Raw genomic sequence first — 25,115 nt, 5'->3', positions numbered from 1 at the left:
GGAAGGAGCCAGACCCTCCGGTGACAATGGACGAGGCTGATGCTCTGCTTCTTTGTAAGCACGCATTACCTCAATGCTGTTTAATGGGCCCTCACTACCCCTCCTCCCAGTTTTGAGGCTCACCTTCTTGGCTGACTTCAAAGTAACAGAATACTGCTTCCTGGGGCCCTGGCTTTATCCAGGACTCCTGCTGCTCTGGTTTCTTCAGCTGGCCTGTGCCAGCAGCTGCGCTTTGACGCTGAGCCCAAGGAACTTTACTCATCCCTTGGTAACAACCATTGCCACTGACCTGTGACCCTGAGTATGAGCTTCAGGGAATGTGCCTGATGTGCTCCAAGAACAATACTATTTGTTAAAGTTAGAGAATTAAAGCATCTTTTTAGCTAAACCAGGGAAGTTCAACAGATCACATACCCTTATACGCAGAAACATGCAGGCATTCAGAGAGCCCCACAAATATCCATTTATCCACAAATATTTATTAGGGACCTACTACTTGCCAGGCACTGTACAAGGCTGTAGGATAGAGCAGTGGATAAATGGTAAGGTCTCTACCCTCATGAACCTCAAAGTCTCCTGAGGAATTTTTGTTACATCATCCCTGTATAGATACACTGAATACAAAGCAAAGCTGTGGAAACAGGAGAATGGCCTTAGAACCACTCAGCAGATCAATAGCTCTTAGGTGAGCTTCCTAGCATTAGCTGGTCAGACCAAGCCTTCTCTATTTTCTGGTCTGTTCACATCTGTATATTTGTAATTCCAGGACATAAAGAATATCCTCTCCTTCCAACAATCAGACTAGGAGAAGGAGTCAGAGGACCATTCACAACCTATTTGTTCTGTAGATACCAAAAGACAACAGGGAAAAGAAATGCCACAAGGTGGCCTCCAATAGAATCTTGGAATGGTGACCATCTGTTCTTTTCAGTTTTGATGAGCTATATTGAGTTGCACTCTAGCTTCAACCTAGAAGGGATTCATTTTTAGTGGTATCTGAAGATTATTCCTTGGTTCTCTTCAAGCCTAGAGGTGTTCTCCCAAAAAGTTTGGCTGAAATTTGCCATTCATCTTCCACTAAGCTAAAATTATTTGTCTTGTTCCCAACATATCTCTACTTTGGATAGGAAGAGATGAGGAATTTAGATATGGATGAGATTAGGAATTTCAGGAAATATTTGGAACATGTAAAAAAAAGGAGAATCCAAGTAGAGGAAAATAAATTAAAAATTTACTGGATGGGATCCAGAGTAGATTGGACAGCATAGAAGAAAGAGTCACTGAACTTAAAGATGCAGCAGTATAATCATCCAAACAGAAGCACTGAATGAAACAAAGATTTTTTTTTTTTTAAAGACTCCCAGAAGTGGTGGATCATTATTAAGCTATGACATGTGCAATTAGTGTTTTAAAGTGAAGAAGAGAAAAAAGGATCAAAAAGTTTTGAGGAACTATTGGCTGAAATTTCTCAAAATTAGAACATAAAGGATACTCATGAATTCAGATGCTCAGCAAATGTTGAGCAAGGTCAATTAAAGAAAACATGCAACTAAATGAATATAGAAAAAGACACATTGCATACAAGGAAACTATGAGAAGAATTCTCTCTGACTTTTCTTCAGAAACAATGGAGGTCAAAGAATAAAAAAAAAACATGGAACTTCATTTGTGATGTGGTAGAAGTAAAATCTGTCAATGTAGATTTCTAGTGAAAATTTCCTTCAAAAACTAATGTAAAATAAACATTTTCAGGTTAAAAAACAATTGAGATTATGACTATTTTATTCCTATTTATTTCTATTAAATTCATTAAAACACAATTGAATATTAAAGTGAAAATAATAACAAAATATTGTGTAATTATTATATGAGCAGAAGTAAAATATATCTGAACTATGGTACAAAGAATAAGTTGGGCTATAAATGAAATGATAGTATGATAGAAAAAAAGGAAACATACCAATACACTGGGTCAAGACATTTCTGATTCCAAAACAGAGCAACATTTCTGAGAAAAGAGAATACTATCCTATACTATCCATCCATGAACTTGTTTTTGTTTGCTTGTTTAAAGTCTTAAGGAAATAATCGTAAGTGAATCCAGTAACAATAAAAAAAGAATAAGACCTCAGCACCATTCATTTGGAGGTTAGGGGAAAACAATAACAAAATCTTAGCATTTTTTGATAGAATTTTATAGGTTGTTTTACATTTTTTTTTTACAGAAATGCAAAAGAATGAACATAACTAAACACCTTGAAAATAAAAAGTCTTTTAGAGCTCATATACTACTTAATTCCAAAACTTACTATAAATCTTCAGTAAAAAGATAGTGCTGAATAATCAGAATGAGAGACAAACACATCAACCAAAGAGATGAGAGAGTCCAGAAACAGATCTTCACATAAATCAATTATTGACATTTAACATAGTCACCAACTATTTTTGTAAGAAAGAATATCTATTCAATAAATGGTGCTGGTACGACTGTATATGTATATAGAAATAAAATTAGTTTTGACCCTATCTTAGACCTTACACAAAAATTAATTTAAACACAACAAAGACCTATATGTACATAATAAAAATATAACAAAACTGTAAAGCATCTAGAAGAAAACAGAGTAAAAAGTCTCCGTGATCTTTTTTAAGAAAGAAAAATTAATTGATAAATTCAGCTTCATTAAAAGTAACAAAGTCTGTTCGTCAAAAGACTCTGTTAAGGAAAGAAAGTCAATCCAGAGATTGAAAATATATATATATATAACATGTACATTTGAAAAAGCACTTGTATACAGATTGAATAAAGAACTCTTACAACTCAATAATCATAAGACAATCCAATAAAAGCAGGCAAACTTTTAATCTAAATATTTTCACAGAAGATATGTGAAGGGCTAAGAACTATGTGAAACGACGATCAAATAATTAGTTCTGAAGGAAATGCAAATTTAGGAGAGGGTAAAAAACGTAAAAAAAGTAAAAAAAGTAAAAAGGAAATGCAAATTTAAATCACCATAAAATGACTTATAGACACTGGAATGACTATATAGTTAAAACAACAGACAGTACCATGTGTTGTTATGGATGTGGAGCGCTTGGAACTCCAATATGTGGCTTGTGGGAGAGTAAAATTCTTCAACAGTTGTGGGAAATACTTGAGAATTAAAATGTTGAGGCACAGTGTGTTTCACTGAATGAATCAAGGTCGCATAGCTGGTAGAGGACACAGTCAGAATTTGAATCAAGAGGTCTAGAGTCAGAGCTCAATACTTTACCAAAATGCAAGTCAATGGCATGATAGTCAAAGTCTGTATTTTTCAGTCTTTAATATTATCTGTTGGGAGAGAATATATTTTGAAATACTACTATGGATTTGAAATATTATTAGAAATATAGATCTCATCTTTCTCTGTTCCCTCCATCTAAATGTAACTGATAACATTTCTTTTGGCTTCCTTCTTATGCCTTAGTTATTTGCCCCCTACAAAGATGTATCATCTTGGTTTATGCATTACCAAGATATAACACTGTTTCTGGCATTAAAGGGTTAAGTAATATAGGTTTGCTGAAATTTCTGAGAACAAACATGAGGGTCCCCCAACTACTTTTAAGTTGCTAATGAGAACACATTCCTAATAATCTAATTTTCTTATCAAAGATCCTAACACCATGCTTGCAGATTAGGAAAAAAGAGTGAAAAGAATAAATTAAATAACTGCATCTTGGAAAGTTTGGATAATAATAATAACAAAAATAATAGTAACAATAAGCATCATAACAGTATAGTTAGTATTAGTATAATTAGTATTTATAGCTAACAATTATTTAGGCTTTGATATGTCTCAGAAAGTGTCTTCAGCACTTTCCAAACATGATTTTTATCTTTGACATACTGAAAGTAAAGGCAAAGAAAGTTTAATTTAGCAGCTGCCCAGCGTCACACAATTCGTGAGTATTCAAATTAGATTTTGAATCCAAATTAGCCTAATTCACAACCACTTAGGTAGGAAAATGCAATATTTGTTCTTTTCTAAAAGAAAAAGGATTACTGAACATAATGGGGAAAACGATATAAAAATTTTGAAAACAATTCTGTTTTATAAATAAAAATACTGATATTATCCTAGTATAAAATAAGAGTTGCCTCATCCTTAATTCAATCTTTTATCATTACACTTCCCTGACTCTCATTTATCTTTGCAATTAATGGTTAAACAAACAGACAGAATCACAGTGTGTAATAGAGAAGAGTGCTGGAAAGTTCCTGGTTCAATGTTTCATATGATAAATACTTCATAAGGAGAATTTCCTCTCTTTGGAAATTGTTTCTCTGTCCAAAGAACTCCAGAAATTCTCAGTCAAAAACATCTCCAGAGAGGTGCACTTTGGTGGCTCAGTCAGTTAAGTGTCTGACTCTTGATTTCGGGTCAGGTCATGATCTCAGGGTCATGAGTTCAAGCCCGGCTTTGGGCTCCATGCTGGGTGTGGAGCCTACTTAAAGTAAAAACAAACAAACAAAAAACATCTCTGGAGAAACTATTTACACAAAGCTTTTGCTTGGTTGTTTTGGTTTTAATGTTGGTCAAATTGTGCTTGGAATCTGTATGTACTTCTGTGTCCTTAACTAGATGTGGTCCAGGGCAAACTATGCCACACAAATCTTTCTTGCTTCCATACCTTGGGATCCTGTAAGGCCCAAGGGCTACCTTCTTCCCTGAGGACCTGCAGGAGCCTATACAAATGCTTCTGCTCAGCAGGGTGAGGAGTTCCACAGAAAAAGCAAAGCACTTGGCTAACAGGTGAAGTACATGGTCATGGATTACCAGAAAGAAAGGACAGAAAGTGAGGCTGAGCAGGAAGACTTATCTCTATGAACTGGACATAGAGTTATATGTCACTGCTGAGCTGGAGGAAGGAAGGGTGATGCTCTGGGATCTTGAGGGACAGAGCTAAAAGTACATTATGGTACTGTGCCAAGGCACAGATTGCTGAAGGGAACTTTCTCTGGGTAATGTTATTTCTGGAGAAAAGGAACCAAAAAAAGGGGTCTTTCACTGATGGAAAAACTGTTGGAACTCTGACGCCATTATGGAAGCAGGAGAGTGATGGGTAAATAGAAAAGATTCTGATTTCCATAGCCCAGGATTTCCTCCCTTCCCATTCTCTTCTGCTTCCTCAATCTACCAGTCTTCATAGTGGGTAAGATAACACCTATGTTCACCCTGAGTCACAAGGGGTATTCCAAGTAATGCTTTCCATTTTCTCGTAGAGGACAGAAATATCAAGAGCAAGTTTAGAGAAGGCAGAAGGAAGTTTTACCAGATAGCAGTGTTAAAAACAAACAGATGAAATAGTTTATCCAAACAACTGTAAGAGAGGGAAAATATTTTTCCCTTTATCCTTCTAGGTTTTCGGCTGCGGCTTCCCTCTAGGGAAAGATTATTGGGAGAAAAATAAGCAAAATTTAAAAATGTATATACCTCCTGTATACACGGGTCTTACCCTGGAAAAGTGAGTAACTCCTTGAAATGGCCCAAACTATCACCTTAAATGCCTTCTTTGGATAAAGACAAAGGAAGATGTTGGATGGCTGGATGGGTAGGAGGGAGGGCTTATAATGGGAGGTTCCCAGGGAAAGCACAGTAAACACGGGAATGGTTGTTATGCAGGTTTACATCTTCTTTGTCTCCTGCCTTCTTCTTTATAAGAGTTTCCAAAGATTTCCTCATTCTCTTCTTCTAGGTCTCCCTTATAAATGTAAATGTCTCACCGGTCACTGTAAGGATCCCAAAGGTAATGTCTACTCAGATGTCAGAGATTGTTCTATGTCCGCTGTTTCTTAGAAATAATCAGCTCAAGATAATCCTTAAACCAAACAGGAGTGTTTTGGGGTGGCAGATTCTGCTCCCGTTCACATTCATCAGTATGAGCTTAAACAGTTTTACAGAAAACTACTAGCTGATACAATGGATCCAATTGCTTTATGTACCAAGAGGATATTTTTCCTTAATCCAACCCTATGAAATTGTTCCCACAGAGATGATCCTACCTATCATTGCTGTCTTTCCCAGAAAGTGCTTCCTAGGCCAGTCTTTTATTTTTTATTTTATTTATTTATTTTATTTTATTTTGTAAAAAGATTTACTTATTTATTTTGGCGGGGAGGGGCAGAAGGAGAGGGAGGGAGAGAAAGAATCTAGAGCAGACTCCCCGCTGAACGCAGAGCCCAACATGGGGTCTTGCTCTCAGGACCTCGAGATCATGACCTGAGCCAAAATCAAGAGTTGGATGCTTAACCAACTGAACTACCCAGGCACCCCTAGGTTAGTCTTTTAATATGAGTTCTTTTAACAGATATCTGAGCACCAGAGTTTTACCCATTTAGCTCATGTACAGTCCTTTCCAACAGAGTCCCTGCACCCATCTGATTCTAAAAGTTCCTTCTTAGGGCACCTAGATTCTGAAGACAGTCTTTATTTTTTCCCACTCCTTTATCTCAGTTTACTTCTGTATGGTTTGCTTGGCTCAAAAGAGTCAATTGGCATTTTGGAATTGCTTTGTACATTACTGGTCTTAGCTTTGTCTTTTTCTCCTAACTTTATGTCATCCAAAGATGTCCTACAGTAATCTTTTCTCCACAGCTCTTCTTTCCAACAGCCATAAAGTACCCCTACACCTTCCTGCTGCAAAGGCATAACTGTTTTCTACACAGATAAAGAAGACTTTGGGTTAAAACTAACGAGAACTTCATGCTCTCAACTCACCAGTTGACAAGAGATGACAAGCTAGGAGCTAAAACAAGCAAAAGTGATAAAACATTTTAAAACTCATTTCGCAGCTAGCTCCCTTTCCCCAGGTCTTCTTTTATGATCTATCAGAGTAACTTCAAGTAGTCATAGAACATTTACTCAAATCCTTATGTTGTCCACTTTTCACAGATTTGGCAAAGAACTCTGGTCTTGAGGCTGCCTCCTCCAGTCATGTTTTTGGTTACTAACTCCATTCAAGTCTCCTTCTTATTCGTCCTCATGGGCATACTTGGCTTTGAGGTTTTCCATACCTGGATTTCCATCCCCTTCTGTTGTCTCTACACTGTCTCCATCATGGGCAATATCACCATTCTTGCTGTCATCAGGACAGAGCCCTCCCTACACGAGCCCATGTACTTGCTCCTCTCTATGTTGGCTCTAACAGACCTGGGGCTTACCCTCACCACTTTGCCTACAGTCATGGGGGTCCTCTGGTTTGGTGCCTCAGAGATCAGCTTTGAGGCTTGTTTTTCCCAGTTCTTCTTCCTCCATGGATTCTCCTTTATGGAATCTTCTGTGTTATTGGCCATGTCCTTTGATCACTATGTGGTCATCTGCCACCCCCTCCATTATGTCTCTGTCCTCACCAACCAAGTAATCAGCAGAATAGGGGTAGCCATCATTTGCCTCTGTGTTCTGGCTGTTCTTCCCACATTGTTCCTGCTAAAAAGGCTTCCCTTCTGTGGCTCCCACCATCTCTCCCACTCCTACTGCCTCCATCAAGACGTGATTCATCTGGTGTGTGCTGACACGACTGTCAATAATTGGTATGGATCTGTTCTAGCTCTGGTCATTATTACATTGGACCCCCTGTTCATTGCGTTTTCCTAAGCACTCATCCTGAGAAGTGTCTTGAGAATCAGCTCCTGGCTTGAAAGGCTCCGGGCACTCAATAACTGTCTATCCCACATTCTGGCTGTTTTGGTCCTCTATGTGTCCATGGTGGGATTGTGCATGACTCACCGCTTTGCCAAGCATGCCCCTCCAATTGTACATGTCATATTGGCCAATATTTATCTATTAGCACCTCCTGTGATGAACCCCATTATCTACAGTGTTAAAACAAAACAGACCCACTGAGGCATTTTTCACCTCTTTTCTCACAGACAATTGCAGTAGAGTGTGGAGAAGAGGATTGTGGGTACTATTCCTTAAAGAGAACTTGGGGAACTTGGAAAGTTATGGTTTGGGTGTCCAGTCGTGTATGAATCATAAAACAAGAATGGGCATTCAATACATTTATTGTGCTCCCTGAATTGGTAATTTAAACTAAACTGAACCATCTAGCCATCATGTAACTGCTCCATTTACATGAGATTTTTGTATACCGAGTTCCTCAAAGCTGTAATTCTCAACTGTATTATATGGATGGAGGTTTCTGTGACTTGTCCTGCAAAACAGACCACCCCAACCTGCATGTACGCAGGCAGGCTAAAAATGTTGTGAGATTCGTGCTGCATAAGTGACCTTGGGAGTCTGGTTATTTGACATTATCTGGCTTCCAGGTCATAATTGGTCCTTCTGGTCTGGATACCAAGAACTGTAAATCTTGCCTTATCTCTTCTCCAGCCCCAGGCTAGTCTGGCCCCCCAGGATGGAATCTGGAAGGTAAGGCAAACACATATGCCCTGGGGTCCTTGAACACATAAAGACATGATAACATAGAAATGCAGTTTCCTCCAAACTGCACGTAGGCAAACGAATGTTTAACTTCAGACTCTGTCATCTGCCCTATAATTATGGCCCTTATGGGGATGGTCAGTTGGAAGTCTCCCTTGAGGGGAGGATGTTCCACCCAGGCCTGTCTATCAGGACTCCAGCCTGGCTGTCTCCACCCATGGGGCTTCCCCAGCTAATGACGTTGGAGGTTTTAAGTACCCCATCTGATGTAACTGTCTTATTCTCTTTTACTGCTTACTATTGTCCTCATCTATGCTCAGATTTCCCTTTTCCTCTTTCTGTTTCTGTTAGATATTTACAATATTAATAAAGTGTTTTTTTCCTCCTTGGAAACTGAGAGTATGGTAGCTGTGAATCTTTTGTTTAGGACATCAACTTTTTCTTTTTGCTTGCATTTAATCACGAAATTTTTAAACTACTAATTCTATTTAACCAATACTATTTTTATCTCTCAGTTAACATGAGTTCATGGCTTCCCTGATTATAACTGTACAATCCTCTGTCAGACATGTTTTTCACTGCTTCTCGCTTTATCATATTCTGCCTTTGCTGGGTAAAAAGACTCTTTATAGGGGGGAGGAGCAAGATGGCAGAGGAGTAGGGGACCTAAATTTTGTCTGGTCCCAGGAATTCAGCTAGATAAGGATCAAACCATTCTGAACACCTATGAACTCAACAGGAGATCAAAGAATAGCAGCAACTCTGAACAGAAAAGCGATCACTTTCTGGAAGGTAGGACATGCGGAGAAGTGAATCCGAGGCAATCCTTGGGAAGATAGACGATGGGGGAGGGGGCCTCCGTCAGCCGCTACTGGCAAGTGATAGAGCAGCAGAGCACAAAATCAGAACTTTTAGAAGTCAGCTCCACTGAGGGACGTCACTCCAGTGGCTAAGCCAGGGGTGGAACCCTCGCGGGACAGTGTGGTCTGAGGACCCTCGGGGTCACAGAAAGACCAGGGGTGCCTGAGTGCAGCAGAGCTCCCAGGTATTGGAGCGGGGAAGCCAGCTGCAGAGACGGAGCCAAGGAGTGGGCTCTCAGCTCGGGATTGCCATAAACTGTGACCTACAGCACAGTCAGGCCACTGCTCTTCCAGCAGGGACCCAACAAGCGGCAGATCTGGGGAGACTCCCCTTCCTCCCCCGGGAGAAGCAGCATGGGAGCACACTGCAGGAATCTGCTGGGCTTGGAGACTCTACACAGGGTTGTGTGCCAGAGATAGAAACGCTTGGTCACAGGCCAGGTGAGCACGGAGTGTGGCCGGAGACCAGGGAGATGGGACTGATTGACTGCTTTTCTCTGGGGGCTCACCGATGAGGGGTGTCCCGGGGTCTCAGCTCCTCCAGGGTGGAGATTACAAGGCCGCCATTTTCTTTCCTGTCATCCAAAGCTGTATGGAGAGCTTGCAGGGAACAAAAGCTTCCAAAAGCAAACCCGAGCAGTTGACTTAGCCCGGCCCCCAGCAAGGGTGGGGCAATTCTGCCTCCAGCAAAGATATTTGAGAAGCACTGCAACGGGCTGCTCCCCCAGAAGATCAGCAAGAACAGCCAGCCAAGACCAAGTTTACGGATCAATGAGAATGGCAGAACTCCAGCACTAGGGGAATACAGCACATAGAATTCATGGCTTTTTTCCCCCTGATTCTTTAGTCTTTCAAAGGTAATTTTTTAAATTTTTTTTTAATTTTTTATTTACCCTTTTTCAACCAAAATCTTATCAATCCGTTTTTAAAAAAAACTTTTTTATTTTTCATTTTCAGAGTCATATTTTAACCCTTCATATGAGATAACCTTATTTTTGGTATATATACATATATATATATATATATATATATATATATATATATATATATAAAAGTTGTCCTCTCTTTAAAATTTTGGGATGCAGTTTCTTCTAATAGACCAAAATATTCCCTAAATATCTAGTGTATGGCTTTATTCTAGTCTCCTGCCTGATGACATTCTCTCCTTTTTTTTTTAATCCTCTTCTTTCTTTTTTCAACCAACTTTGTATTTTATCAATTCCTTTTAAAAATCTTTTATAATTTTCATATGTACAGTCATATGCCATCCCTTTAACATACTTACCCTTATCTTTGTACATATATGAGTTATTCTTTCTTTAAAATTTTGGGAAGCACTTTCTTCTAACAGACCAAAATATGCCCCAAATCTAGTGTATGGCACTGATCTATGCACCAGCCTGATCATATTTGATCATATTCTTTTTTTCTTTTTTCTTTTTTCTTTCTTTCCCTTTCTTTTCCCCTGGTTTCAGGTCTCTTCTGATTTGTTTAGTGTATATTTTTCTGGGGTCATTGTTACCCTGTTAGCATTTTGTTCTCATTCATCTATTCTCCTCTGGAGAAAATGACAAGATGGAAAAAATCACCTCAAAAAATAGAACAAGAGGCAATACTGACTGCCAGGGACCGAATCAATACGGACATTAGTAAGATGTTGGAACTAGAGTCCAGAATGACGATTTTAAAGATACTAGCTGGGCTTGAAAAAAGCATGGAAGATATTAGAGAAACCCTCTCTAGAGAAATAAAAGAACTAAAATCTAACCAAGTTGAAATAAAAAAGCTATTAATGAGGTGCAATCAAAAATGGAGGCTCTAACTGCTAGGATAAATGAGGAACAAGAGAGAATTAGTGATATAGAAGACCAAATGATGGAAAATAATGAAGCTGAGAAAAGGAGAGATAAACAACTTCTGCATCACGAGGGCAGAATTTGAGAGATAAGTGATACCAGAAGATGAAACAATATTAGAATAATTGGGATCCCAGAAGAAGAAAGAGAGAGGGTGGCAGAAGGTATAGTGGAGCAAATTATATCAGATAATTTCCCTAATTTGTGGAAGGAAACAGGCATCAAAATCCAGGAGGCACAGAGAACCCCCCTCAAAATCAATAAAAATAGGTAAACACCCCGACATCTACTAGTAAAACTTATGAGTCTCAGAGAAAAAGAGAAAATCTTGGAAGCAGCTCAGGAGAAGAGATCTGTAACCTACAATGGTAGAAACATCAGACTGGCAACAGACCTATCCACAGAGACCTGGCAGGCCAGAAAGGACTGGCATGGTGTATTCAGAGCACTAAATGAGAAAAATATGCAGCCAGGAATACTCCAGCTAGGTTGTCATTGAAAATAGAAGGAGAGATAAAAAGCTTCCAGGACAAACAAAAACTAAAGGAATTTGCAAACACAAAACCAGCCGTACAAGAAATATTGAAAAGGGTCCTCTAAGCAAAAAAGAGCCTAAAAGTAACATAGACCAGAAAGGAACAGAGACAATATACAGTAACAGTACCCTTACATGCAATATAATGGCACTAAATTCATATCTTTCAATAGTTACCCTGAATGTAAATGGGCTCAATGCCCCAATTAAAAGACATAGGGTATTAGATTGGATAAAAAAACAAGACCCATTGATATGTTGTCTGCAAGAGACTCGTTTTAGCCCCAAAGACACCCCCAGTTTGCAAGTGAGGCGGTGGACAACTTACCATGCTAATGAACACCAAAAGAAAGCTGGGGTGGCAAACCTTATATCAGACAAATTATATTTTAAACCAAAGACTATAATAAGAGATGAGGAAGGACCCTATATCGTACTTAAAGGGTCTATCCAACAAGAAGGTCTAACAATTGTAAATATCTATGCCCCTAACAGGGGAGCAGCCAGTTATATAAGGCAATTAATAACAAAAGCAAAGAAACACATCGACAACAATACAATAATAGTGGGGGACTTTAATACCCCCCTCACTGAAATGGACAGATCATCTAAGCAAAAGATCAACAAGGAAATAAAGACTTTAAATGACACACTGGACCAAATGGACTTCACAGATATATTCAGAACATTCCATCTCAAAGCAACAGAATACACATTCTTCTCTAGTGTCCATGGAACATTCTCCAGGTTAAATCACATCCTAGGTCACAAATCAGGTCTCAACCGGTACCAAAAGATTGGGATCATTCCTCGCATATTTTCAGACCACAGTGCTTTGAAACTAGAACTCAATCACAAGAGGAAAGTGGGAAGGAACTCAAATACAAGGGGGCTAAAGAACATCCTACTAAAGAATGAATGGGTCAATCAGGAAATTAAAGAAGAATTAAAAAAAATTCATGGAAACAAATGAAAATAACACAATTGTTCAAAATCTTTGGGATGCAGCAAAGACAGTCCTAAGAGGAAATTATATAGCAATATAAGCCTTTCTCAAGAAACAAGAAAGGTCTCAAATACACAACCTAACCCTACACCTAAAGGAGCTGGAGAAAGAACAGCAAATAAAGCCTAAACCCAGCAGGAGAAGAGAAATAATAAAGATCAGAGCAGAAATCAATGAACTAGAAACCAAAAGAACAGTAGAACAGATCAATGAAACTAGGAGCTGGTTCTTTGAAAGAATTAACAAGATTGATAAACTCCTGGCCAGACTTATCAAAAAGAAAAGAGTAAGGACCCAAATCAACAAAATGACGAATGAAAGAGGAGAGATCACAACCAACACCAAAGAAATACAAACAATTATAAGAGCATATTATGAGCAACTCTATGCCAGCAAATTAGATAACCTGGAAGAAACGGGTGCATTCCTAGAGATGTATCAACTACCAGAATTGAACCAGGAAGAAATAGAAAACCTGAACAGACCTATAACCACTAAGGAAATTGAAGCAGTCATCAAAAATCTCCCAAGAAACAAAAGCCCAGGACCAGATGGCTTCCCAGGGGAATTCTATCAGACATTTCAAGAAGAATTAATACCTATTCTCCTGAAACTGTTCCAAAAAATCGAAATGGAAGGAAAACTTCCAAACTCATTTTATGAGGTCACCATTACCTTGATCCCAAAACCAGAAAAAGACCCCAACAAAAAGGAGAATTACAGACCAATATCCTTGATGAACATGGATGCAAAAATTCTCACCAAAATACTAACCAATAGGATCCAACAGTACATTAAAAGGGTTATTCACCATGACCACGTGGGATTTATCCCAGGGCTGAAAGATTGGTTCAACATCCGCAAATCAATCAATGTGATACAATACATTAACAAAAGAAAGAACAAGAATCATATGATCCTCTCAATAGATGCAGAAAAAGCATTTGACAAAGTACAGCATCCTTTCTTGATCAAAACTCTTCAGAGTATAGGGATAGAGGGTACATACCTCAATACCATAAAAGCCATCTATGACAAACCTACAGCAAATATTCTCAATGGGGAAAAACTGAGAGATTTCCCCCTAAGGTCAGGAACGCGACAGGAATGTCCACTATCACCACTGCTATTCAACATAGCGTTAGAAGTCCTAGCCACAGCAATCAGACAACAAAAAGAAATCAAAGGCATCCAAATCGGCAAAGAGGAAGTCAAATTCTCACTATTTGCAGATGTTATGATACTGTATGTGGAAAACCCAAAGGACTCCACCCCAAAACTGCGAGAACTCATACAGGAATTCAGTCAAGTAGCAGGATATAAAATCCTATACACCAACAACAAGACAGAAGAGAGACAAATTAAGGAGTCGATCCCATTTACAATTGCACCCAAAACCATAAGATACCTAGGAATAAATTTAACCAAAGAGGCAAAGGATCTGTACTCAGAAAACTATAAAATACTCATGAAAGAAACTGAAGAAGACACAAAGAAATGGAAAAACGTTCCATGCTCATGGATTGGAAGAACAACCATTGTGAAGATGTCAATGCTACCTAGAGCAATCTACACATTCAAAGCAATCCCCATCAAAATACCAACCACTTTTTTCAAAGAAATGGAACAAATAATCCTAAAATTTGTATGGAACTAGAAGAGACCCTGAATAGCCAGAGGAATGTTGAAAAAGAAAAGCAAAGCTGGTGGCATCACAATTCCGGACTTCCGGCTCTATTACAAAGCTGTCATCATCAAGACGGTATGGTACTGGCACAAAAACAGACACATAGATCAATGGAACAGAACAGAGAGCCCAGAAATGGACCCTCAAGTCTATGGTCAACTTATCTTTGACAAAGTGGGAAAGAACGTCCAATGGCAAAAAGACAGTCTCTTCAACAAATGGTGTTGGGAAAATTGGACAGCCACATGCAGAAGAATGAAACTGGACCATTTCCTTACACCACACACAAAAATAGACTCCAAATGGTTGAAAGACCTAAATGTGAGACAGGAGTCCATCAAAGTCCTAAAGTCTCTCATAGTTTGTCTCCCCCCCATTCTCTCTAAAGGAGAACACAGGCAGCAACCTCTTCGACCTCAGCCGCAGCAACTTCTTCCTAGAAACATCGCCAAAGGCAAGGGAGGCAAGGGCAAAAATGAACTATTGGGATTTCATCAAGATAAAAAGCTTTTGCACAGCAAAAGAAACAGTCCACAAAATCGAAAGACAACCGACAGAATGGGAGAAAATATTTGCAAATGACATATCAGATAAAGGGCTAGTATCCAAAATCTATAAAGAACTTATCAAACTCAACACCCAAAGAACAAATGATCCAGTCAAGAAATGGGCAGAAGACATGAACAGACATATTTCCAAAGAAGGCATCGAAATGGCCAACAGACACATGAAAAAGTGCTCAACATCATTCGGCATCAGGGAAATCCAAATCAAAACCTCAATGAGATACCACCTCACACCCGTCAGAATGGCTAAAATTATCAAGTCAGGAAAGGACAGATGTTGGCGGGGATGCGGAGAAAGGGGAACCCTCCTACACTATTGGTGGATAGGCAAGCTGGTGCAGCCACTCTGGAAAACAGTATGGAGGTTCCTCAAAAAGTTGAAAATAGAGCTACCATCCGATCCAGCAATTACACTACTGGGTGTTTACCCCAAAGATACAAATGTAAGGATCCGAAGGACTATGTGCACCTCAGTGTTTATAGCAGCAATGTCCACAATAGCCAAACTATGGAAAGAGCCAAGATGTCCATTGACAGATGAATGGATAAAGAAGATGTAGTATATATATATATATATATATATATATATATATATATATATATACACACAATGTAGTATTATGCAGGCATCAAAAGGAATGAAATCTTGCCTTTTGCAACGAACATGAATGGAACTGGAAGGTATTATGCTGAGTGAAATAATCAGAGGAAGACAGGTATCATATGACCTCACTGATATGAGGAATTCTTAATCTCAGGAAACAAACTGAGGGTTGCTGGAGTGGTGGGGGGTGGGAGGGATGGGGTGGCTGGGTGATAGACATTGGGGAGGGTGTGTGCTATGGTGAGTGCTGTGAATTGTGTAAGACTGCTGAATCACAGATCTGTACCTCTGAAACAAATAATAACTTATATGTTAAAAAAAAGAAGATAGTAGGAAGGGTAAAATGAAGGGAAGGGGAATGGGGGGGAGACAAACTATGAGAGACTATGGACTCTGAGAAACAAACTGAGGGTTCTAGAGGGGAGGGGTTTGGGGGGATGGGTTAGCCTGGTGATGGGTATTAAAGAGGGCATGTATTTCATGGAGCACTGGGTGTTATATGCAAACAATGAATCATGGAACACTACATCAAAAACCAATGATATAATGTATGGTGATTAACATAACATAATAATAAAAAAATAAATAAAATCAAGTGAAGTGATGCTGTATGGAAAAAAAACAAAAAAACTAATGATGTAATGTATGGTGATTAACATAACATAATAAAATAAAAAAAATAAAAAAAAGACAAGAGATAAAAAGTGTTAATGAGGATGTGGAGAAAAGGGAACCCTTATGTGCTGTTGGTAGAAATGTAAATTGGTACAGCCACTATGGAAAACACAATGGAGTTTACTCAAAGAAATTAAAAACACAACTACCATTATCCAGCAATTAACTTCTGGGTACATAGCTGAAGGAAGTGAAATCACTATCTCAAAACGATAGCTATATCTCCAAGTTCATTGTAACATTATACACAGTAACCAAGATATGGAAACAACTTACATATCCATCAATAATAGATAAAGAAAAAATATATATATATCAGGTTTTCTTTATCTCTATCTGTATATACATAGACATACAATGGGATATTATTTAGTCATGAGAAAAGAAGGAAATCCAGTCTTTTTGGCAACATGGATGAATTTTGAGGTCACTCTGCTATGTGAAATTATGTTAAGTTCAAATAGAGAAAGAAAATATTGTATGATCTCATTTATATGTGGAATCTAAAAAAACAAACAAACAAACTCAGAAATAGGGTAGAATAGTGGTTGACAAGGGCTGGGCATTAAGGGAAATGGGCAGATGTTGATCAGAGTGTACAGAGTATAGGATTCTATTTAACAATACTGTATTATGTACTTGAAAGTTGCTGAGAGAGTAAATCTTAAATGTTCCCATCACACACACACACACACACACACACACACACACACACACACTCACACACACACACAAGTGGTAATTATGTGAGGTGATGGAGGTGTTTATTAACCTTATTGTGTTAATCATTTTACAATATATATGTGTATCAAGTCCTCACCTGTATACCTGAAAACTTACATCATGTTATTATGTCAATTATATCTCCATAAAGCTGGGGGAATTTAAAAAAAAAATAAAAGAGAAAAGAAAATTTTAAAAATCAGGCATATCTATGTCAGTCTATTCTATTTCTGGGTTTCCTATTATGTTCCATTTTTCTATATGTCTGTCCTTCCATCAATATCACACAGCTATGATTACTATAGCTATAAAATAACCCTGAACATTGAATAGAGTTATTCTTCCAATTTTGTTATTTTTCAAAATTGTTTTAGCTATTTAGATCTTTTGTCTGCCTTATACATTTTATAATAAGCCTACCTATGTCTAAAAAAACTGCTGGGATTGACAGGAATTGTATTAAAACTATGGATCAATTTGGGGAAAATTGACCTGTTTACTATATTGAATCTTCTGATCCATGAACACAGTATGTCTCTCCATTTATGTAGGTCTTCTTTGATATTGTTCACCAGAATTTTGTAACTTTTATCATCTAGTCCTGTATAAATTTTAATAAGTTTATACTTAAATATACATTCACTACTGAAGAGGTTATGTAACTTGTCCTTGTTTACATTGTTAGTGTACTGTTTCTCTAGAGCTGCCATAACAGGTACCACCAACTGCATAGCTTAAACAATAGAGTTTTATTGTCTTATAGTTCTGGAAGCTAGATGTTCTGGAGCAAGGCATTGGCACTGTTGGTTTCTTCTGAAGCCTCTTTCTTGCCTTGTAGATGGCCATCTTCTCCCTGTGTCTTCACATGGCTTTTCCTTTGTGCACACTGCTCTGTGTATGCCCAAATTTCCTCTTCCTCTAAGGACACTAGTCAGATTGCATTAGGACCCACTCTGATAGCCTCATTTTAACTTAATCACCTCCCTAATAGGCCATATCTCCAAATGCAGTCACATTCTGAGTTACTAAGAGTTAGGAAGGACTTCAACATATGAATATTTTGAGGTTGACACCATTCAGCCTGTAACAGTTTGTAACAGTTGATGATTCTAAGAGTAGTCATTTGCATCTCTCATTTGCATTAAACATTAATTCTGACATAGCATAGCAGAAACCCAAACAGATCTTCAGGGACAGGAAATTTGTTCACTGGTACTCTATCTTTATTTTCCTCTAAAACCAGTAACAGGCAACATGCCATGGTCAAAGGAGAAACAGCAGATATTATCATCCGTGGGACTAAAGTGATGAGATATGCTTGGCTGAAGCACTGTAAGTATGTTCATGTCATTTCCAGGAAAATGGAAAAATTCCGGTGAGGTGAAGTCAATAAAGGAATGATGAGGACTGCGGACAGTGGGTTCATGTTGACTACTACGGAAAGCTGACTGACTCTGACCTTGTTGACTCCAGTCCAGCTAACTTTCAACTCTCAAGCTAGCTTTGAGATAAACCAAGCAGAAAATATAATGAGAATTCAAAAGACTTAGGGGCACCTGAGTGGCTCAGTCAGTTAAGCGTCTGACTCTTGATTTCGACTCAGGTCATGATCCCAGGGTCATGGGATTTAGCCCTGTGTTGGGCTCCGTGGTCAGCATAGTCTGCTTAAAATTCTCTTTTTATCCCTGTCCCTCTGCCCCCCCTGCTGTCACACTTGCTCTCTCTCTTTCAAATAAATAAATAAATCTTTAAAAAAAAGAGAGAATTCAAAAGCTTTAGGCTAAGAGGATGAATGAAGTTTCCTCCTGAGAGCAACTGGGAGAGATTTGACTTTTGAAGTAGATGTGGAAGATAAATGGTCTCCCATAGGTAATAACAAGTTCTACTGGGGCCATAAAGATAAGCGTTCTGATTTCTCACACACAAAGCTGACACCTGAGACTGTATTATTTCCTTACCTTATTTAGAGAAGATGTTTTAAGACCTTAGGGAGATTAGTTAAATGTTCCCTCTCCTTCATAGGAGGGTTTAAGATAGAGAAAATGTTTCTTAAGATCTGCAATTGTGGGGAAAAGGGAAAACTCTGGGGAGGTGCTTTCTTCATTAATAACCTCACTGACTGCGTGTCTTAGCTGACTTTGAGAAGGAGCCATATGATCTGAGTCCTCAGGCAGGTCCCAAGACCCTGTTCCTTATCCCTAACATCCAAGCAATGGTACATGTGAGTATGGGGAAACACCTAGTATATACAGGAAAAGGGTACTAGGACACTCCTCTAAGCTTATCTAGAGAGAAGACAGGGGGAAGAAGGGAAGGGTCTTTATAGCTCATGGTTCCGGATGAGTGCACAGATCTGTCTGAAGTTGGTAGCACTTGGAAAGAGATTCAGGCATGAGTACCTCAGACCTGCCATGGTCATGGTATGAATATGGTTGACCCTCTCACATGTCTCCTAATCCTTTCTAGGGGATGAACACAGAAGTATCTCTTATTCCACAAGATATTTAAATGAAGCAAAGCAGGATTATAGCTTTAAATGGTAGAAGATTACCTGAATTTCAACAAACTCAACTATAGATTCTTCTTCTTGGTTCTATCCCAAATCTTCATAACCTCTTTCCTTCCCTAAGGTCTTTCCTCAGCTTTTGAATCTTTTCTCAATGCCTTTCTTCTCAGAAACTACAAGAAGCTCTTAGCTGAAGACATGAATTTCTCATAGCATGTAGTACAAGGTAGATCTGAATGGAATTCTTGGAAATAAAGAAGAGGAAACTGAGTTGAAGGTTATTGGTAAACTAGAATGGATCACTCCACTTTGAGTAGCTTTCTTTATTGTGATTTATTACTGTGTTACGTATTCTTTTATAAGGTGAATTTTTCACAAAATTGCATTAAGACATTGGGTTACAGATCATTGCTTAAGAGTCAGAGAAGTAGGGGGAATGAAGCTGTATTTAGAACACACAAGAAAAGAACAGCTGTGTGGGATTAATAAACAATACTCCTCATATTTTCAATAAGCACTAAATTTATGTATCTTAATCCTGAAGACAGAATATGAAAAATGAGAAATGATTCTGCTAATTTTCTGTCACTTAGTGTCAGGCCAAAAGGGCTGAATCACTGCCTCATGCCCAGTACTCTGGCACCTTTTCACTGCTAGAAACTTGGAGTTTAATCTCATCTACACAGGTGCATGGTTTTCTTTAAGAGCATCTTAAGGTGGTGGCTTCCACTGACAAAATCACTTCAAAGAAGCATTCTTGAATGAGAATATCTTTTTTTAACTTAGGGAAAAAAACAGTTTGAATAAACTGTTCTGGTATGTAACAAGAAAAAAAAAAGGACATCCATTTGCTCCAATTCATCTGTATTTACCGATAATGCTTGACTTCCTCATGACTAAATATATATCTTTCAAACTTCCCTTTTTGAGTAAATGACTTCACCATCCTCCCATTTGCTCAAGCCAGAAATCACACACACAAAGAAATAAGACAGTCTCATTTTGTTTTTCCCTCATTCCCATTTCCAATATATCAGCAAATCTTGGTACTACCTAAAAATATGTATCTTTATCTGTTTACATTTTCTTTATTTTCACTGTCCTTCCAGTCAAAATCACCATCCTCAGCTGGATTATTTTGATGGCTAACTACTATCCTTTCTTTGATCTTGCTTGATTATCCATTCCTCACAAAACAGTCCAAGTGATAATTTAAAAATGCAAGTTTCGGTATGTCACTAGGCCCTCCTCCACTGGGATTTTTAAAATTCTCTAATGTGTTTTCATCACATTTGTAGTAAAACAAAATTCTAGTGTTATCTATTAAGCCCTGTGAGACCTGACCACTGCCTGGGTCCTTGATGGTACCTACTGTCTCTCTCTTGTTTGCTCAACAAGCTCCAGACATGGTAATTTCCCCCTCTAAATGGAACAATCTTCCTCCAGATCTTCATGTGGCCAGCTTTAATTGTTATTCAGGTCTCAGCTCAAATGTCACTTCCTCAGAGATGCAGTCCCAGATCATCCAAATTACTAAACTGTGTGCAATACCATCTCCATCAATCTCTATTAAATAGTGTTGTTTTATTTTCAAATTGCACTTCTATTTATCTAAATGTTTCTTATTTATTTTCTAATTTAATTTATGGTTTATAAGATCAGTGACTTTGTTTTATTAACATTTAATTCCTTAGTTAGGAATTTAAGCATTTAAGAACTTAAAATATCATGCTTATCACACAGTGGATGCTGAAAAAATATTGGGTGAATTAATTTATATATGTATAATTGTATAAATGCATGTGCGTACATATGTACATACAGATACATGTATGTGTATGCATGTATACACGTAATTACATATAATTGATGTATATATGTAATGGGTTTATGTATTTACATAACATGTTAGGTACTTCACTAGGTGTTGAGCAAGGCAAATAAAACATGGTTTCTATATTCAACTAGTCCATAATCTAGTGATGGAAGAGGTGTTGAGACCTTCTTAAAGGACATACCACTTCCCTCCACTAAGAGGCAACACTGTAAGCAGCAATAAGGCTCTCATTTATTACTGCCTAAGACAGGTTCAGAGTGCATGGGTGGATATAAAATGAAGGAGATCAAGAAGATGGATGTTTAAATACAAATGGAAAACTTGAAAAGAGAGAAATCGGGTTCTAAGGAGTTATGATACTGGTTCTACAGAAAAGTAATAGGAAAGAGAAAGAAATTATATGGAAATAAGATAAATTTTTTCAAGCTGAAGGATAAAGTCAGTCATGAGCCATATCCTTGGCTGGCCTAAGCATTTATTCCAGCTCCAGGGTTCTATAATTATCTAACTTCCAATTAGTCTAGGCTATTATAATGAATAGTGAATAGCTCTATAGTGACTGGGAGGAGGCTAATAAGCACATAATGTTTGTCTTCCCAAAACTAATCCATGAAGTAGGAAGGCAAAGTACCTCTTTCTTCTATCTGTCTGCCCCTTAGCAATGGTGGTAGTGGTACAGCTTTTCTTTCCATATCTTTTTTCTCTTAGACTCCTGGGACTTTGTTGAGATTCAGAGAAGTCCTACATATGCAGGATAATATGGTTTAGGACTCATTGTGAAGGCAATTATAGTTAGGTCAGGGTTGTGTTCCTTGAAGTCCTTCAAGTATGGATTCTTCTGCATAGTTGATGGAAATGGTTTCTAAGTGTAGTGTGTATCAGAAATTTCCTGGGAGCTTGTTAGAAAGCAGATGACCATATGAAGAACCAAGGATTTAATTAAGTGGGTAGGGGATGGTCCCTGGAATATGCAGTTAAGAACACAGAAGATACAAGTTGTCCTAAGAATATGTTTTGAGAAACAATGGCTTATACTGATGTCATTATTACCTTTAAGAGAGAATTCTGAGATGATATAGTTGGAGTGATATCTTGAAAGTGGAGCTGCATTTCTGTGGTAATAACTAAGAAAAAAGGACATCTCTTCTGGATAGACCGAACATATGGCAGTTCCAATTCCTTCCTGTTGGCTGGTTTTCCGGGCTTGGAGGCAGTTCACCACTGGATTTCCACACCCTTCTTTTGTTTTTAATTTAATTTTATTATGTTATGTTAGTCACCATACAATACATCATTAGTTTTTGATGTAGTGCTCCACAATTCATTGTTTTCATATAATACTCAGTGCTCCATGCTGTATGTACCCTCCTTAATGCCCATCACCGGGCTGACCAATTCCCCACTCCCTCCCCTCTAAAACCCTGTTTATTTCTCAGAGTCCATAGTCTCTCATGGTTCATCTCTCCCTCCGATTCCCCCCCTTCATTTTTCCCTTCCTTCTCCTCATGTCCTCTGTGCTGTTCCTTATGTTCCACAAATAAGGGAAACCATATGATGATTGACTTTCTCTGCTTGACTTATTTCGCTTAGCATCATCTCCTCCAGTCCCATCCATGTTGATGTAAAAGTTGGGTATTCATCCTTTCTGATGGCTGAGTGATATTCCATTGTATATGTGGACCACATCTTCTTTATCCATTCATCTGTTGAAGGGCATCTTGGCTCTTTCCACAGTTTGACTATTGTGGACATTGCTGCTATGAACATTGGGGTGCATATGGCCCTTCTTTTCAGTACATCTGTGTCTTTGGGGTAAATACCCAGTAGTGCAATTGCTGGGTCATAGGGTAGCTCTATTTTTAATTTTCTGAGGCACCTGCACACTGTTTTCCAAAGTGGCTGTACCAACTTGCATTCCCACCAACAGTGTAAGAGGGTTCCCCTTTCTCCACAACTTCTCCAACATTTGTTGTTTCTTGCCTTGTCAATTTTTGGCATTCTAACTGGTGTAAGGTGGTATCTCTATGTGGTTTTGATTTAAATTTCCCTGATGGCTAATGATGATGAGCATTTTTTCATGTGTCTATTAGCCATTTGTATGTCTTCTTCTGAGAAGTGTCTGTTCATGTCTTCTGCCCATTTTGATTGAAATTTTCTGATGAGTTGGGAAGGGACTGCAACTCAAGTCAAAATAGGCTGTGTTTTCATTACATCTCAGTTAGGTCAAAGAAACAAGAAGGTGAGCCAGGAGAAAAATTATAAAGAAGATGCTATTGATGTGATTGGTACTTTGTCCAGATCACTTTACACAACTGTGCACCTACTCCTTGCTCCTATGAATGTTAGTTGCTCATCACTCACATTTGCTGCTTTCTCTAGCTTATTAGTCCCAAGATAATTGGAACTGCTTCACCAAGATTATAACCCCTGCTTCCCAGGAGGCAGACCACAGGCGAATAACAACATTTTCCCTCATAAAGCTAAACTCCAGCTGGGACTATGTCCTTGCTTATCTCCTTCCCCTGCCTACCCTGTTTTTTCTTGCTCCCTGTCTCCAGAGAGTATTCATTAATAAATTGTATACATCTGAATCCCTGTCTCAGGTTTTACTTACAGGGAGCCCAGCACAAGAAAACCCACAACTCTCATCTCTTTCCTGTTTCATCAATTGTAAAAGGACTGAGCTTACAAAAAGAGAGCAACTGTATGATTTACTGTTTTTTCATCCTATCACTTGATGACATCCAAGTAACACAGCTTGAATACCAAACTGTGTGTGTGTGTGTGTGCACGCGCATGTGCACACACGCGATGGTAAGTTACATTCTATTTCCCATTATCCATTTTCCCAAAATGCAGGAAATGAAAGCTAAAAAATTCAGGAAAGCAAACCTGGCTGACCACTTGGTCAATGATTAATGAAATAATTGCCCTTGTTTAGGAAATTCATTTCTTATTTGCAAGTAATTGAGGAAACAAATTCATCGAAAAGAGGCTGTAGGGGGAAAACAGAATTGGGAGAACCAGGGAAGAAATTAAAGGAATACCTCTATTTATCTATACAAAAGAACTACAAATGACTGCAATCCACCTAGACATTTATTTTTCTTAAAAATCTGTTTTATGAATCAACATAAGCGCCCTTCCTTGGGTGTATGTTACTATCATCACAAAATTTAGTTTTCTGTAGATCTAATATAGGTTTATCTGTGGTAAAATGCAGGGTACCAAAAGCAACCTATTTGCAACAATATATCCCAGGAAACACTGCAAATATGTTTTGTATTCATAAGCAAGGTGGACTTCAGAGTGGTCTGTTGGACCAACGCATCAGCCCATAAGTGAATCTCTATCAGGACAGGTTGGTGAAATCTGAAATTTAGCTTATCATCACTGAATACTTTAAAAAAAAAAAAAGAGCTGTATGGAGTTACTATTGGAGAATTTCATGATAAATAAATTCACTAGTGCTTAATGAGACGAATAATCAGCATGTAGTTACAGGAGATTTAAGGCTTATTAGAACATATATTAGGAAAAAGCCTTTGCCAGTATTATCCTTGCTCTTCCAAAGAATTTTATATTAGCTATAATTTAAAGAATAATCTACCATAAGGATATGAATTTGAGTTAGAAAATGAAAGGTTAATCATGCATTCCTCTGGATGAAAGACAAAATCCAATCTTAAAAATCATCAGAAAGAGAGTCAGAAATATTAGAGAGATACATTGAAAAACCTTAACCTGATCTAAAAAGTCAGCAGATTATTCCTCTTCCAAATATAAAATGAACGAATGGCAAGTGAGAGGCAGATGAATTCATTCTGT

The 25,115-nt window shown here is 38.2% G+C and overlaps 1 protein-coding gene across 1 annotated transcript; it reads left to right on the top strand.

Moving 5' to 3' along the window:
• The first annotated feature begins 6,983 nt into the window (after positions 1-6,983).
• On the top strand, positions 6,984-7,892 carry LOC113913650 (olfactory receptor 51Q1). Its single transcript, XM_027577904.1, is given in 1 exon segment — positions 6,984-7,892. A coding segment is annotated over 1 exon segment (909 nt).
• Positions 7,893-25,115: the final 17,223 nt, after the last annotated feature.

The sequence above is a fragment of the Zalophus californianus genome, chromosome 11, assembly GCF_009762305.2.
Source record: "Zalophus californianus isolate mZalCal1 chromosome 11, mZalCal1.pri.v2, whole genome shotgun sequence".
Taxonomy (NCBI): Eukaryota; Metazoa; Chordata; class Mammalia; order Carnivora; family Otariidae; genus Zalophus; species Zalophus californianus.
The sequence above is the reverse complement of the archived record's forward strand: the minus strand, read 5'-3'. Positions and strand labels throughout refer to the sequence as shown.